Below are 16242 nucleotides of genomic sequence, written 5' to 3' on the forward strand. Positions count from 1 at the left end.
CAACTTAGCGACTAAAGAGAAAGAAATGTTCTGCGGGGAGCACGCTTCGTTGTGCTTCCTTCCCCCTTTCCTTCTGGTTCCCTGAGGAACCTCTAGTCCCTCTGTCAGTAGCCTTGTGGTTGGAGTTGATATTCATCCTGCTTCTGCTGTGAGGGGAGATCTTGCTCAGCTTAAGTCACTCCGATCAGAGTGAACCCAAAGACTTTGCCTGGGAATTCTGGAACCCCAAATGTCTTTTCTTTGTGGAGCTTAGTTGTGTGAGGCTGTGAGGCTCACAACTGCCTTTTTCATGATGAATAAGCCTGGAATTTCCAGGGAGCACTGCTGAAAGCCTGAGGATGGAGCCAAACAAGAGAAATCAGAGATGAAAGATGGGCCCAGGACATGGGGTATGGGCCCTGAATCCAGCTGCGTCTGAACCAATTCTACATCCGGGTTAATCTATTAAGTGAGCCAATTAACTCCACTATCCCCTTTGAAAACACTGATTCGAGTTTAGTTTTCTGTCCCTTACAAAAGATTGCCAGCTAAGTACTATCCTTAGGCTAAGGCTCCCCAAATAGGGTGCCAAGGTGCACCTGTGAGCTGAGTTATAGATATTACTTGAGCATGATGACCCCAGCCCTTGGGAGGTGCTCAGAACAGCCAGAGTGCCAGGGATGGTCATCTCTGGAAGCAAGTCGCTTTGTCCATTTACCCCAGTGAGACAACAAATGCAAAATTTTAATGTGCTCCATTATAGTGATTTTAGAATATGTTCAAAAATTTTATAACACTGCTCCATTCCAAAGGCAGAGCCTACTGCTCCTCTCCTTGAAAGTGAACTGAACTTTGTGACTTGTGAACATGAAATGAAAAACAGAATATGGCAGACATGAGGGAGTATGACTTCTGAGGCTAGGTCATAAAGGACACGGCCACTTTTGGCTTGCTTCTCCTGAACTGCTCACTCTGGGGGGAAGTCAGTGAGTACCCATGCAGAAGGGGTTGAGGTCCACAGGCAGAAGAACTGAGGCCTCCCATCAATAACCAGCATCAACTCTCTAAAGTTATGAATGAGCCACCTTGGAACAGAATCCTCCAGCTTCAGTCAAGCCTTCAGATGAAAGCAGCTCTGGCCAAAGTCCTAATAGCAACCTCTCATGCAAGACCTTAAGTCACACTGCCCATCCACACTGATCCTAATCCACTGGAACTGTGTGAGGTATTGTTTACTGCTGTGTTAAACTAATGAGTTTAGGGGCTGGCTGGCTGTTATATTATGCTTCAGTAAATAACATTTACACCCAGAATGTGAAAAAGATTGAGAAGCACTGCTTTAAGTCCAAAAAAGAGTACACTGGTTACTGCAGACATACACAGCAATATATGAGAAACTTTAGTTTTAGTCTTTTTTTTTTTTTTTGCCAAATACTTAGTCAATAGCAGCATTACAACATTTGAGATAACAAGCATTTAAAAATACATTTAAAGCAAAACAAAAGTTCCCTGTCTTTGCAAACATATTGCAAACACAATTATCAGTGACAGCTCTAAAAGTTTTTGCTTTTATAACTAATGTATTGTTATGGAAAGGACTTCTTACTGAATAGTATTACGGCATTTAAGACAAACTCAATCAGGTCTACTCAATATATTCAGGTTTCACTTTCCTGAGATTCTTAACAGCTGGTGACAATTGCACTCAACACCTTGTTACAGGAAAGGAGGCGTGAAGCTAATCAGAAGGTTTCTCCCATAAGCCTGTACAGAAGTTTGCAAAGTAAAATCAAGCGGGCTATCACCGCATAGCAGCTTTCTCTAACTTTCAGGATACAAAAGGCCTAATCTGCTTTACTCTTAGGAATGTCTGAAATGCTTCTTTCTTAATCCCCTATTTAGGATACACAATTATTGGAGAAGGAAATGGCAACCCACTCTAGTTTTCTTGCTGTGAGAATCCCATGGACAGAGGAGCCTGGCAGGCCACAGTCCATGGGGTCACAAAGAGTCGGACACGACTGAGCGACTATCACTCCTCCTCATCAGTCAGAGGACCAACGTCCAAGTTGTTTGTTTATGCCATCCCTTAGGTAAATGCAATGCCTCCACTTCATTTATAACCATTACAGAAAGAACAGCTCCCCTGGAGTAGGAAATAATAACTCACTTCAGTATTCTTGCTTGGAAAATTCCATGGACAGAAGCATCTCACAGGCTACAGTCCACAGGGTTGCAAAGAGTCAGAAACAACAGAGCACACCCCAAAGAACAAGTAAACTATCTGGAACTGAGAAAAGAGCCAGGGTTAATTCAATAAGAGAATGAGTTAAACCAGTGTTGACGAGTTCACACTTGCCAACTCTACCAGCTTCACCTCTAGGTAAGCCCATGGGCTCTCGGTCAGAATTTTGTTTTTCTTGCTCTAGACACTATCCCTCCTATCTTGCCAATCTATAATCTGGGCACACAGATCAGAGGCATCATATCATAAAAGTTGAGAGTTTCTATAATTTTACCACCCAATATAGTAGCCACTAGTCACATGTGACTATGAGCACCTGAAATGTGGCTGAACTTAATTGATATTAGGTGTAAAGTATAAAATCTCTAAGTATAAAACACATACCTACATATTTTGAAGACTTAGTATGAAAAAAGGAATGTAAAATACCTTAATAATAATTTTTATATTGATTACATGTTGAATTGATAATATTTTGTATATATTGGTTAAATGAAATGTATCATGAAAACTAATGTCACATGTTTCTTTTCCTGATTTTTTTAATGTAGCTACCAGAAAATTTAAAATAACATACGCAGCTCATATTATATTTCTATTGGACAGTGCTGGCCTACTCAGTTATTCATTTAATTATTCAACATATGTTTATTAAGTGTCTTCTGTGTGTTGAGTTCTAGGCTAGGAGACATGAATGCAACAGTGAACACAAGTTTTTGTACCTATGAAGCGTGTGGTACCCACTGTAATACAAGAGAGACCGAAAGTGAAAGCAGGGGACATTTAATCTGGAATATTTTAGGTCACGGGATTTTAGGGCTCTTAAGAGTTAAAAGCCAGCCCTACATGACTTAGCACCTAACCCTTGTTATATCTGAAGGCACAATATAATTGGTGTTGATAATAACGGCCACTCTTGAGTCACTGAGCAAAGGTTATATTCCATACTGCCTCTTGTAGTCTGCTGTGCATTATGGCTACAGCCACACAGATGCTCTTCCTCACTAAGCTGAGAGGCTCTGGCGGGCAGTGACAATGTTCTTTGACCTTGATCTCACCCAATGTCTCCCACACAGAAGATACTAAACAACACATGGAACTAAAGCATGTCATATGTACTCATTTAAGAAAACAATTAAATACATCATGTACTTTAGGAAGAGTTCTGCCCCAAATGCCTAAAGAACAAAAGGTTTGCCATTTAAACTAGTAAGTTTCAGTAATTAAAAAATGTCCTCTTTCAGAATATAAATTCATGCATACCTGATGATATAAATGAAAAAGTTCTGTGACATCCAAATGAAATTCTCTCTCATGACCACTAAGACTAAATATTATATATGAGGTGTGACTCTGGATAGCGCTGTTTGACCAAGGCCATAATCAGGCATCTTTCTTCTTTGAAATGCTTTACCAAAGAATTGTGAGTTGTCAAAATAAAAAAAGAGGAGTTGCAAAAGGAAACATTTTGCTTGCAATTCTTATAATGTTTTCAGTACCAGTCAGGGTAATCAGTCACATTAAAAATATATAATTTAATTCTCAAATAATAACTTTGTTCATCTTTGTCCAAAGAATCCAAAGCTGAATATATTCTCTAGCTGATGTACACATGCTGACGGACAGCACAATGCTCAGAAATGAAAGCAGAAGTATTATTCTTTTATAAAAATAAACTTGGTCCCAGAGAAGAGAATAAAAAGTGATACAAGAGTGAGCGTAAGAAAAAAAAGCCAAGCTTTAGAGGAGAATTGTTTCAATTTTAGTAAATGCAGCATCTGCAACTTGGAGCGGGTCACTCAGAGTACCATGTATCTCCTACATCAGTGCTGGAGTGTGCACCTCTCTAAAGTGTGTTAAATTAACAACGTAACAGAACAAAAAAGCAAAAATAACTGTACAACAGTTAGTCCACCATTACCAAAAGGGAATCAAGTTCACAAATAATTGATCCCCGGATTTCCAGCCTTCATGATCTTTTGATTTCTAGTAAGCCCTCCCCTCACAGATTTATTGGAATGTTTGTACTCCAACAAGTTCAGCTTTTTCCCATAAAAAGGGGATGGACAAGTTCACTCTGAATAGGTTGGTGGATAACTTTTCCATTTTCCCTTGGGCAATTTGGGTTTATCTAAATATAGGTTAAACTCAAAAACAGATGGGAGGAAGTCATCCCTTGGCTAGGCAGTGCCTGACTACTCAGCAGGAGATGCTATTTATGCTTTGTTTTGTACAATTACGTGAAAAAGCACGCCTTAACAAATAACACAGGCACCCCTGATGAACCAGCCTCCAGTATCTCCATCTGCCAAATGTCCGAAGTCTGGTCGCACCCCATTTGCGTGTAACTCCCACGGTCACTTGGGTCCCAAAACTTCCAGAGTACGTCCGCTCAGGGAGCATGTGGTGTATCCTGTGTGGCAAATATCCTGTTTTAGGTACCAGTGGGTCCTTCTCCAGGGTCACAGAGCCTCCAGTCTTCCTGGGTAGGATAGTTTTTCTTAGCTGCCCTGTGACAACTGGGTTTCACATTTCCTGAAACTGGATCTGTGGAAGGAGTCTCTGAAATTAAGGAGGGGAAAGAACAGAGGAAAGAAAGATCAGTTAGCCTTTTAAAGAGAGGGAGGGGGAAAATCATTCACCAGAAAAGGACATCTATCATGGGGAACTCAGTAAATAAGTAAACAAGGGGAAGTGTGACCATGCCTTTGCACTATGCCAGGAGAAACCCAGGCAATAATTTGGCCCTGGGAAGATGCTGGCAGAAGGCCACACGGAGGGGCCCCGAGAGGTCAGGGAGAAGGCGCAGGAGGATTGGGATGCCAGCAGAGCAGATCACGCTCGGGCAGCTTCTCTGATCCCAGGGCCCACTCCCACCCCCGGGGGCTCTGCAGTTCTGACTGTCCTTTATCCTCCAGGAAAAAAAGCCTCCCCTGCCTTCTTCTCACCTCTTTTGACTGTCAACTCTGAATATTGGCTTGTAGAGTTCCGGAATTTTCCGCTCGATCATTGGTCGGAGGTTCTCTTTCAGCTTGTTGTAGTTCTTCTTAAGTTCCTGCTGATACTCCCTCTGATCTGCCGTGATGAGACGCTTGTTTTTCTCTACGGCTTCCCCACATCTGAGATGCAAATATCAGGGGGGGAGAAAAGGAGGTTGTATTTCATAGAAATTTTGTATATTTAACTCATATAGGTATGCTATAACCGTAACACCTCCAGAAGAACTACGACATGGAAAGCTTAACTAACTCACCTCAGGTCACAAAGTCAATAAACTGCAAAGACAGCTCCAGAGTCTGTCTCTCATGCAGGATGTTACATATCAAAGAAGAAAATTATCTTATTTAAACATAACGAAGCTGTGCCTTTCCTTTTATAGTGTTTTAACCCAAGGAAACTTACTATCAACAAACCTTAAGGGACAACACAATGGTTGAAACTTAGCTGACATGCAATGACTAGAAGAATTGATGCTTTGGAATTGTGGTGCTGAAGAAGACTCTTGAGAGAGAGTCCCTCGGACTGCAAGGAGATCAAACCAGTCAACCCTAAAGGAAATCAACCCTGAATATTCATTGGAAGGACTGATGCTGAAGCTGAAGCTCTAATACTTTGGCCACCTGATGCGAAGAGCCAGCTAATTGAAAAAAGACCCTGATGCTGGGAAAGACTGAGGGCAGGAGGAGAAGGAGGTGACAGAGGTGATTGGATGGCATCATCGACTCAATGGACATGAATCTGAGCAAACTCTGGGAGATGGTGAAGGACAGGGAAGCCTGGCATGCTGCAGTCCATGGGGTCACAAAGAGTCAGACATGATTTAGTGACTGAACTACAATAATGATTAGTAATGATGCAGGTGCATTGGATTCCCATGATCATCATGGTTTAAACTGTTTTCCTAATAGTGGTGCTTGATTTGGGTGCTGTTATTGGGGATACCTGGGGCTCCCTGGTGATTCAGTGGTAATGAACTTCCCTGCCAATGCAGGAGATGCGGGTTCGATCCCTGGTAGGGAAGATCCTCTGGAGAAGGAAATGGAAACCCACTCCAGTATTCTTGCCTGGGAAATCCCATGGACAGAGGAGCCTGGAGGGCTACCGTCTGTGGGGTCACAAACAATGGGACATGACTTAGCAACTGAACAGCAACAACATGGATACCCAGGCCTTGCTATCAAATCCGCCCTATTAGTATTGAACACATATTCAGGATGACAAAGGAATCAGGTAGCACGTAGCTGTGAGGCAGGGGAAAGCCACCTGGCCTGAGCAACATTAAACCTATGGACACAGCTGATTCATCATGGAATCAACCTGCTTTAGAAGAAAGGCTTCATTCAATGTACCCTAGAAGCCTTCTGCAACTGGATTTTCACCTATCTTTTAAGTCTGACATTACTTGAAGCAAACTGTAGTATACCCAAGGTCATATATCAAGGGTTTCAGGGAAGAGGTAGGAAGGGGCGGTATATAGTCTTTGAATCCTGAGAAATCTACATCACCCCTTATTAATTTTTTTATTGCCCCTTAACTAACAATTATGAGCTACCACCACATGTAAAATGAAATCAGTTTCAGGGTGACTTCAAGGCCCAGTTTTTTTTTTTTTTTTTTCAAGGCCCAGTTTTGTAACCTTGGCAGATGAGAGGCCTGCAGAAGTGAATTGCTAACTTGGGGATGGGCTACTTCGCAAACTTCAGAAGTAACTACACTCTCTACGATCTTTGTTATCAGAAGACATAATATCTACAGATACACACAGTGTTTTAAAAAGACAAATATATTAATAGGTAGAATGAAAAATACTCATATTTGTATAGTAACTTTATATTTTAACAAATTTTATAACAAAGTATTTCATAGATGTTTACTGTATTTCTTTCTTCCATTTGGATTATAATCTCTAGGTTTTCTTATTAAAATTAACATAATTTTCATTATGTTAATTTAAATTCATAAACTAAAGAGAGCCATGAATTAAATTTCCCTCCTAGAGAAGAGCCAGATCTCTTGGGAAATGTATACAGGATTATATAAGTACATTACAAATAATTTTTTTAAATGGTCTTATCTGTAACATTTTTATTAGGTCCACAAACATCTGAACTGTGCAGCTTTCACTCAGATCCCACTGTTCCAGATGGCTCCCTCCTTTGCTGTTCACTTTGTTGATAAGTTTACTGAACACAAGCATTTTCTTACAGTCAATGTGCTGGGGTTTTTCAGCAGAGTCCTACAGAAACCAGACTGATGCAGACTAGAAAGGGCAGGAAGTTGTACTTTCAGAACATTTTTCTTGGTTTTTTGGGGAGTAACTCTCATAGGCCTCTCTCTAAGGAGTTAGATGTCTTTTCTACAGAGAGGGTGGCCATGAGCCCTCACCCTCTGGATCTCTTGCCTTCCCTCCTCTGCAATGTTCCTTCAGCATAGCTCACCCATCAGTCCCTAAGTATGACAAAAAATTGCTAGTTGCTTCATCAACGTCCATTCCCTGTCTTCCTTAACAACAGAACTCTAGGTGGTAAACCCGGGCTTCCCTGATGGCTCAGACATAAAGAATCCACCCACAGTGAGGGAGACCTGGGTTCGATCCTTGGGTTGGGAAGATCCCCTGGAGGAGGACACAGTAACCCACTCCAGTATTCTTGCCTGGAGAATCCCCATGGACAGAGAAGCCTGGTGGGCTACGTCCATGGGATCGCAAAGAGTTGGACACAACTGATGGGCTATGCACACACACAGGTGGTATACCCACCTGGAAAACTCCATTCCCAAGCCTCCCTTATAAAAAGGGATGTCTGATGAGATATAAAATGAAGTCACTAGGAAAGCTCTTAAAAGGAGTGGAGACGTTTGCTCTTTCCTTGTTTCTATTCCTGATACTTGCCTAGGATGTGATTGTGTTTGCTAGAGCCTTAGCAGCTATTTTGTGACTATGAGGATAGATACACTAAAACCAGGACAGCAGAGCAAAAGAATGGGAAAAGCCAGGGTCTCTGATGACTTTATGTGACTAACGCACAGCTGTGGGATGGCTATCTCTGATCTTATTTTATATGAGAGAAAAATAAGTTTCTATCTTAAGTCACTCTTACTTCCTTTCTCTGTTACTAGCAACTGAATGTAGTGCATAGTGAGAACTGCATTGCATAATGGTTAAAAGGACAGACTCTGGAACTGGAGTACTCACCTCTGAATCTTGCTTTGCAACTTATTGGCTTTGTGACAATAGGCAAGTTACTTATGCGTTCCTTGTCTTAGTTTCTTCACTTGGGACATGATGGTGATAATAGCCTACCTCATAAATTTTTATAAAGATTAAATTAATCAAATATATAAAATGCTTAGAATGTGTAGAAATTATTTGTTCTATGTAAGAATGGGGATGTACTTTTAGAGATTTTATATTCCAGTCCATTTTTTTTCACAGTTGATGAAACTAAGATGCAAAGATGAAGTACCCTGTCCAGAGTCACACACCTTTGGGGACAAAAAACATGGATGTAAATCCAAGATCCTGATGCTCCCAGGCCAATGTCTCATCAGCCCTACCATGTGTTACGGTACAAACCTTACAGAGGCAGATGAGTCATTGGTAGACAATATCTACATTTAATTCAGATTAATTCTCTTTCCTACTCAAATATATCAATTTCTATTTGCTCCATAATGTTATATTTATCAGTCACTTCATATGTGCCAAGTCCTATTCTAAACTCTATGAACTGACTCTGTTCATCTCTGTTTTGATACTAACTTTAAGAAGTTGTTACTATTTTATTTCCATTTTATAGCTTGGGAAACTGAGGTTGGGTAACTTGCCCAAGGGCACAAAGCTAGTTAAGGCAGAGTGGGTATTTAAAGCCAGGTGACTGGGCTCAAGAGCCCACAATCCTGACCCCAACACCACAAATGCTGCCTAGGAAAGACCCTGGCTCTTCCAGCTAGAAGTTAGGTATATGGCTTTGGTCTCAAGTTGGAACTATTCTCTCTGGAGTCCCAATTTATGGTATTTTGCTTTTCTCATCTTCTTGGTAACACTTTAGCAAGTTCCACCTGAGCTGCTGGAATGAGGGGAGAATCTGACAGAGATGCTGGAGATCAGATTGGCTCCCTGATCTCCCATGACTGAAATGACACATATGTTCCAGGCCCTTTAAGGGAAGGAAGGATTATGTGGAGGCAAGGCACCAAAAGAACATCTGGCCTTTTTGCAGGAAGAGCTTCAGAGGATATGAGGGTCCCATGGGCAGAGCCACCTCAGCTGGACACCTCCCTGTGGCTTTCTCCAACCCTGTCTCCGGCATTTCCTCCCTCCCAGCCTGACCTCTATCAAATCCCAGACCCCAGCCTGTCTCAGTGGGAGACTAGATTACTACCTGATTCTGCCCCTTAGCTGCTGTGTGACCTTGGGCTGATCACAGTCTCCTTAACCTCATTTCTTTCATCTATACCGTGGGTTTATGGGGATGAAATGGTCTCGGTGTTTGAAGATCTGGCTGGGTGGCTGCCAGCGGGGAGTGCTGGGCAGCCAGTGTGGCCTGCTTCTCCTAGGGCGAAGAGCAGGTAACGGTCCAACAGCAGACACAGTTCCTGAGCGCCCAATCACAATGATGGGGAGGCACGTGTGGCTGAAAGCACAGGGCACTGTGGGGGCAGGGGGCGCACCCCAGGGCAGAAGGGGCAGCTGCGGCTGGATCCTCCTGTGTTCCCAAGCCCCCCACCTCCCTCGGATGGGCTGCCCCAGAGGGGCCCATGCAGCTGCCTCCCTTGGGTAAGCCACAGTGGCCCTGTCTCCTCCTCTTAAGGGGCGAGATTGGGACTATGGGCTTGGGAATATGTCCAACCTTGAGTCTGATACCTGGAAGCAGATTCTGAGGACCTACTGCAACATCTCAGAACCCAGGTTGGGGGGTGGGGTCCAAAGGTAGGGGTGTGTGTGTGTGTGTGTGTGTGTGTATGAGGGGAAAGCCGTGTGCATGTAAGTGTGTGTGTGCACGCACATGCACATGTGTGCTGCTCTGCTTGGCTCTCAGTTTTCTGTCAAGCCTCCTAGGCCCACTGAGACAGGTCTCTGTGACCCTGGAAAAGGGACACAAGTCCTTCAAATGTCCCCACTACAGACCTGCTCCGGAGCAACCTCTCATGATGTTTAAGGCTTTGTTTTCCCACCGAATACTCAGATCACTTTTCACCAACTGTTTTTTTATCACCCACACTGCACAGTTGCTTATCTTTTGGCCACTTGGACAAATTCACTCTCCTTCCTCTTCACAGACCATAAGTCCTTTTAAGACTCTATGACCTTGTGCAGTGAGACTCTATTGATGTATCTGAAACAATATCCCTTAAAGGCAATCTAGGACTGGTGTCATCGAGTCCTACTATCTTTTCTTTAAATATAAAAGTAAATTTAAAAATCATGTAGTCTCTATAGGAATAAGAAAGTGTACATGTTATGGACTGAAGGGTGTGTCCTCCCCAAAACCACATGTGGAAGCCCTGACCCCCATGTGATGTGATTTGGAGGTGGGGCCTGTAGGAGGAATGAAGGTTAAAATTAGGCTGGGAGGGTGGGACCCACATGATGGGATTAATGCCCTCATAGAAAGAGACAAGAGAACAGTTTGCTGCTCCTCTCTACCATGTAAGGATACAGTGAGAAGATGGTTAAGCCAGCAAGAGGGAGAACCTCAACTGAATCTGCTGGCCCCTTAATCTTGGTCTTCCAGCCTCTACCACTGTGAGAAATAAATGTCTGTTGTTCAGCTACTCAATCTGTGATATTTAGTTATAGTGGCCTAAGCTAAGAAATACAAGAAGAAAAAATAAAAATACAGACTGGCACAGATTTCAGTGTTTTAAAAGGTCTGCATGCTCTGGGGAGCAAAGGAGGGAAACAGAATGCTGTACCTCTCTACCTCGGCTTCTGAAACCCAGAGATGATTCAGAAGGGGATCAAGGCCCCAAGTTGGCAACCATCTGAAGAGCTGCGGCACTGGCTGGATGAGCATCAGCCGCAGCAGGTCAGCCTGCCAGGCTCTTTACAGCTCCAGCCAGTCTGTCCCAGCTGAGTCAGAAGGGCCACTGCCCAGCAGTGGGACCCAGGTGCAGTATAACCAGAAGCATACATTTCCGCTATTAGCGGTCAGCATCGGAAGGCTTACTAATAGGGGGCTTCCCTGGTGGCTCAGACGGTAAATAGTCTGCCTGCAATGTGGGAGATCTGGGTTCAATCCCTGGGCTGGAAGGATCCCCTGGTGAGGGCAATGGCTACCCACTCCAGTATTCTTGCCTGGAGAATTCCATGGATAGAGGAGTCTGGCAGGCTATAGTCTGTGGGGTCACAGAGAGTCAGACATGACTAAGCAAATAACACTTTTTCACTTTCTCAGGCTCATTTATGTTCACCTTGAAAATCTGGGCTTACTGATATATCTACGGCCCAAGCCTGCTGAGAAGCTGGCACTCACTCAAGGCAAACCCAGGAACACTTTCACGCCCAAACATTTCCCATTCCTGTGTCACCTCTGCAGACAGCAGAGTTGGGGGAGAAAATACACTGGGACAAACAGCTTGAGCAAACAGTTTCTCTATTCATTGCAGAGCCGCAACATGCTGACTGGACTTGAGAAGCAATTAAGCCATGGAGGAAAGGAAGGTTTCCTCAGCTGCTACTTGTTTTGAAGGTATAAGTTACAGATCATCAAATTCACCCTTGCAAATGTACAGTTTGATGAGCTTAATCATTTTATGTATTAAACTGTAAATGTACAGTTTAATATGGTTATGCAACCTTTACGACAGTCGCCCACTACTTTTGATTCATGTGAAATAAAGTGGAAAGAAAGTCACTGTCCTCTGACTTTGACAGTGAAGTAGTGAGCAGAAGTACTATATCGCCCGTAGCCTTGTCTCATTTGTACTAGGACTTCGCTTTGGCACACATGTAGTGTGGTGCCTGGTACAAAGTGTGGGCTCATAACTGTTTGCTGAATGAATGAACTGGCATCTACAGTTGTTAAAAAGTGTAAAAGTAATGGCATGTTCACTGTTTTGAAGGGAGGAAAGGGGAAGAAAAATGCTGAGTGACAACAGGCAGGACCTGATGGATGGAGCCCTTGGGGAGAGGGGAGGGAGGAGAAAATGTGAGATGGGGGCAGTCAAGCAACTTCTACATCTTTATAGCCTCTGCTCAAAGTTCAGTTCCATCCAGCAGCTTTAGTAGCACCTGGAAGCTTGTTAGAAATGCAGAATCTTAGGCCCACCCCAGAACCGCTGAATCAGAGTCTTCATTTTAACAAGATTTCCAGGTCATCCGTTTGCACAGCAAATGTTTGAAAAGCACCGACAGATGTCCTTGAGGCTTTTTCAGAACAGGGTGGTAGCCCACCCAGCACAGGGGAAGGACTACAGCTTGGTTTCCCATAGGAATCACTGGAAGGGTTGGAGAACATTTTAAATGGTGGATTTGATTTTGGAGAGCAACCATTTTTGCAGGCCATCTGGGGAGAAAGATAACTTCACCATCAAAATACATGACTTTACTAGAGGATCATCCCTAAGAAAATTCATCTCCTTTTGTGTATCTGGCCTGGGACTGGTTTGACTCGGCTCTGGTTCTCTTTGTAGTCACTTGTCCTCGGGCTGGAAGCTAATTAGAAATGCTTGTTCAATAGATTTACAAGGAGGTTTTAACTAAGAAACAGAAAGTCACTTCTCTTAGCAAGCTCCTTTTACATTTATATTCTATTCAGAGAATAGCAACACCACTGTCTTCCCAGGCTCTCCTCCCTGTGCTGGCGTGCCCACAGAAAACACTGCCCTTGCCAACTCAGAAGAGCCCAGAGCATCAAGGACAACCCTGCCTCTGCGTCTTATGCTCCTGTCGGTTCCTTTACCAGTAATGGCTCCATCTTCCCGTTGCCCTCTTCCTAACACCTACATACTCAAGACATGGTGTCAGTAACATTATCCCATAAAGCCTTCCCCAGTCACTCCAGCCTACAACAGACTCTTCTCTTCTGAACTCCGTAACCCTGTATTTCTTGCACTCTCCACAGTTCTTAGCACAAGCTGCATAGCTTTGTTGTTTAGCCAAATAAAAGTCCTCTCGTCGGGAGCTGAGGAATACCCAGCTCCTGCCTTCCCACAACCACTATCATACCTGGGTCCCAGGGTGTGTGCTCATTAAACATTTCACAGGTCCTTGCAGAGGTCCAGGTCACTGTCACCTTCAGGAGCCTTTCACCATAACTCACTTTTTAAATATAGATTGACTATTTTTATTTATTTACTTTTTTGGCTATACTGCATGGCTTGTGGGATTTTAGTTCCCTGCCCAAGGACTGAACCTGCATCCTCAGCAATGAAAATACAGAACCTTAACCACTGGTTTGCTGAGGAATACCCCCATAGCTCATTTTATTTTTTTATTTTTTTATTTATTTAAAAAAAATTTTTTCCCCCATAGCTCATTTTAAATGAAAATATGTGGGAAATAAATTGATCTTTAAAAATCCCCCCAATATTCTTCTAGGCTTTTGTTTTATGAAAATGCAGTATTTACTGAAGAATATCTAACTTTGGCATAATGTCAAAATTGCTATGAAATACAGGAAGCAATTCAAATGTAAAACAATAAATATAATTTCTGTATGTGTATGTATGTGTGCATATATGGATGCGTGCACACACATATACACAGCCACACACACACACCCCTATTACTAAGCAGTTGTGATTCACTGTAGGACAAAGATTGTCTCCTCTATACATAGCAAATTTACGTTCATCTCACTAAAGCCTGTGAAGGAGGGAAACCTCACCTGACGGTAGCATTCTGGTGAGTTTTCACCGAATTCAGCAAGCTTTAACTTTTAGCCTCCTTTATCCCCATCTGCCAAACAAAGATATTCCTATACTTTATATGCTGCTCTAAGGTTCTGGATGAAAAGAAGTATTAGTCCATGTATTTCTGATATCTTTCTCTCTTACAGGTGAGGAGCCATCATATCCTTCGTAATCATTCTTCCTAGGGCCACAGGAGTCCCAGCACACTGGTCTGCCCTGCAGCAGCTTGCAAGACTTTGCCCCAAGACCCCCTTCCAATTTAGGCTCAACAGGCTGCTCTGGCAGCCAGCTCCACTGCAGAATTCAAGAGCGGAGGTGAGGCTTGTCTGCCAGTGGGAACTGCCATCGCAATTACAGCTTTGTAAACTTCCAGTTACAGAGTCTTGACTCTCACTTTGAGGCAGTGTCTTACATTTCTAAAAACCAGTTATTGTATGATGGGAAATTACAAAGACTGCCAATGCCAGGAAACTCTCAGGCTCTAATGCACTGTGGAATATCAGCAAACTGAAGGAAGTGTGGGCTCTTTGGATTCAGAAGACCTGGTGTGAACTCAACTCTGCTACTAACTGGCTGTGTGACCTTAAGTCAATCATCTCTCATCTCTGACCCTCCATTTCCTCTTTTGTAAAATGAAGACTTACTTTATTTACAGTGTGACTGCGGGGCACATGAGAGATGATAAACATGAAAACACCATTCAGTTTGTTAGTTACTAGTGCAAGTAGTGTTGCTCTGCAGAAGCCTCTCAAACTTAAGCGTGCATCCAAATCACCCTGAGCATTGTTAAAATACAGGTTACTGGGCCCCATCTCTGGAGATTCTTTACTCAGTGTATCTGACTGGTATCTGAGAATCTGCCTCGCTAGCAAATTTCTCAGGGGATGCAGAAGCTGCTGGCCTGGGAACCACACTTCAAGAAGCACTGCTCTACTGAACTCCCAGTCATTTCCCCTCTTACCGCATTATGAATTCCTTAAAGCATAATCTCAACTTGTTGTGATGCCGATAAAGTTTTGGGTCAGCTGGAATTTCAGCCAAAAATACTTGGGCTACTTCCAGTGGTCCCTGATAGAAAAAAGTGAAAAACATTACTGATGTTGGAAAGAAAGTGACATTACTTGGGAGAAAATGTTGGAGCAACTTCTTAGTTTGAACATTTGATCCTGTAGTTAGTTAAACTGAAACAAAAAAATCAAGGAAGGTCTTGAACTCAGGAAAATGTTGATTCCCTAGGAAGAGTCTACAGTTTTAGGAGAACATTCAAAAGCATAAATGTATTTCCTTAATCAAATGCTACTAATAATAGATTTTCCTTCATATATAAAGGCAATATACTACATCAAATGGTATATGATTACAGTTGCTTTCCTGAAAATAGGGATTGTCTTGATCCATCCATTCATATTCATTTGTCTAGCTGCCCTAGTGGCAAGCACCATTTTGTGTAATTGCTGGCTTGAATCAGAGATACGCACAGTATATGTGTAATCCACATGGTTTTGGGCTTATAAAGTCTTCCATTTTCATTAAAAGATTGGGACTTAGAAAAAGCAAAAGCTTCTTAATATTTTCTGATCTTGGAAATGTAATGAATACCATTTCTGTCGCCTTGATATTCTCTGGGCACAGAATTCTTGCAGGGGAGTTCAGCTGTACAGAGTGAGGGAAGGGTCATGACACTCATTGAGTTTTGAGTGTGAAGGTGTGTAGATTTAGTTCTGAAACTAAAGCGGCACACTGGACAGAGAGAACTCTTAGAACGCCCTCCATCTGAGGCTGGATCAGTCCCATGGTGAGACTGCAGTTAGAATTCTAATGAATCTGAGAAGATTCAGTCCATTCTGAAGTGGCCCAAGAAGCGGGGCTCCAGGTCACTCCTGCTTTGCAGTGCTCCTGACATACTGGTTTCATTTGACTGACGTAGGAGGTGGATGTTCTAGACCCTTTCCCTTCTCTCCTAGGGCATTCTTAAGATTCATCTCAGGCCCTGCAACAACTCTGCCTAAAGTGGAGATGACTAAGCACTCTACCCGGATCATATGCCAGAACTGACCCCAACTCAAGACTTCTCCAAGGAAACAGTACTCCTGAGACATGGTCCACTCAGCTCTAGTATTTCTAAAAGACCTCAGGTGTTCAGTCTAAGTTTAAGAACACCA

The 16242-nt window shown here is 43.0% G+C and overlaps 1 protein-coding gene across 4 annotated transcripts in view; it reads right to left on the minus strand.

The window, feature by feature from the left end:
* Positions 1-1294: 1294 nt before the first annotated feature.
* Positions 1295-16242, minus strand: part of DOCK8 (dedicator of cytokinesis 8) — a 225082-nt gene continuing 210134 nt past the window's right edge. For all 4 annotated transcript variants that reach the window (XM_043890774.1, XM_043890771.1, XM_043890772.1 and 1 more), the window contains 3 exons: positions 15042-15148; positions 5173-5343; positions 1295-4786 (listed from right to left, as the gene is read on the minus strand). In XM_043890774.1, the coding sequence (XP_043746709.1) occupies positions 4726-4786; positions 5173-5343; positions 15042-15148 (339 nt within the window). In that variant the 3' untranslated portion in view covers positions 1295-4725. The remainder of the gene's footprint in view (positions 4787-5172; positions 5344-15041; positions 15149-16242) is intronic.

Source organism: Cervus elaphus, chromosome 29 (genome assembly GCF_910594005.1).
Source record: "Cervus elaphus chromosome 29, mCerEla1.1, whole genome shotgun sequence".
NCBI lineage: Eukaryota > Metazoa > Chordata > Mammalia > Artiodactyla > Cervidae > Cervus > Cervus elaphus.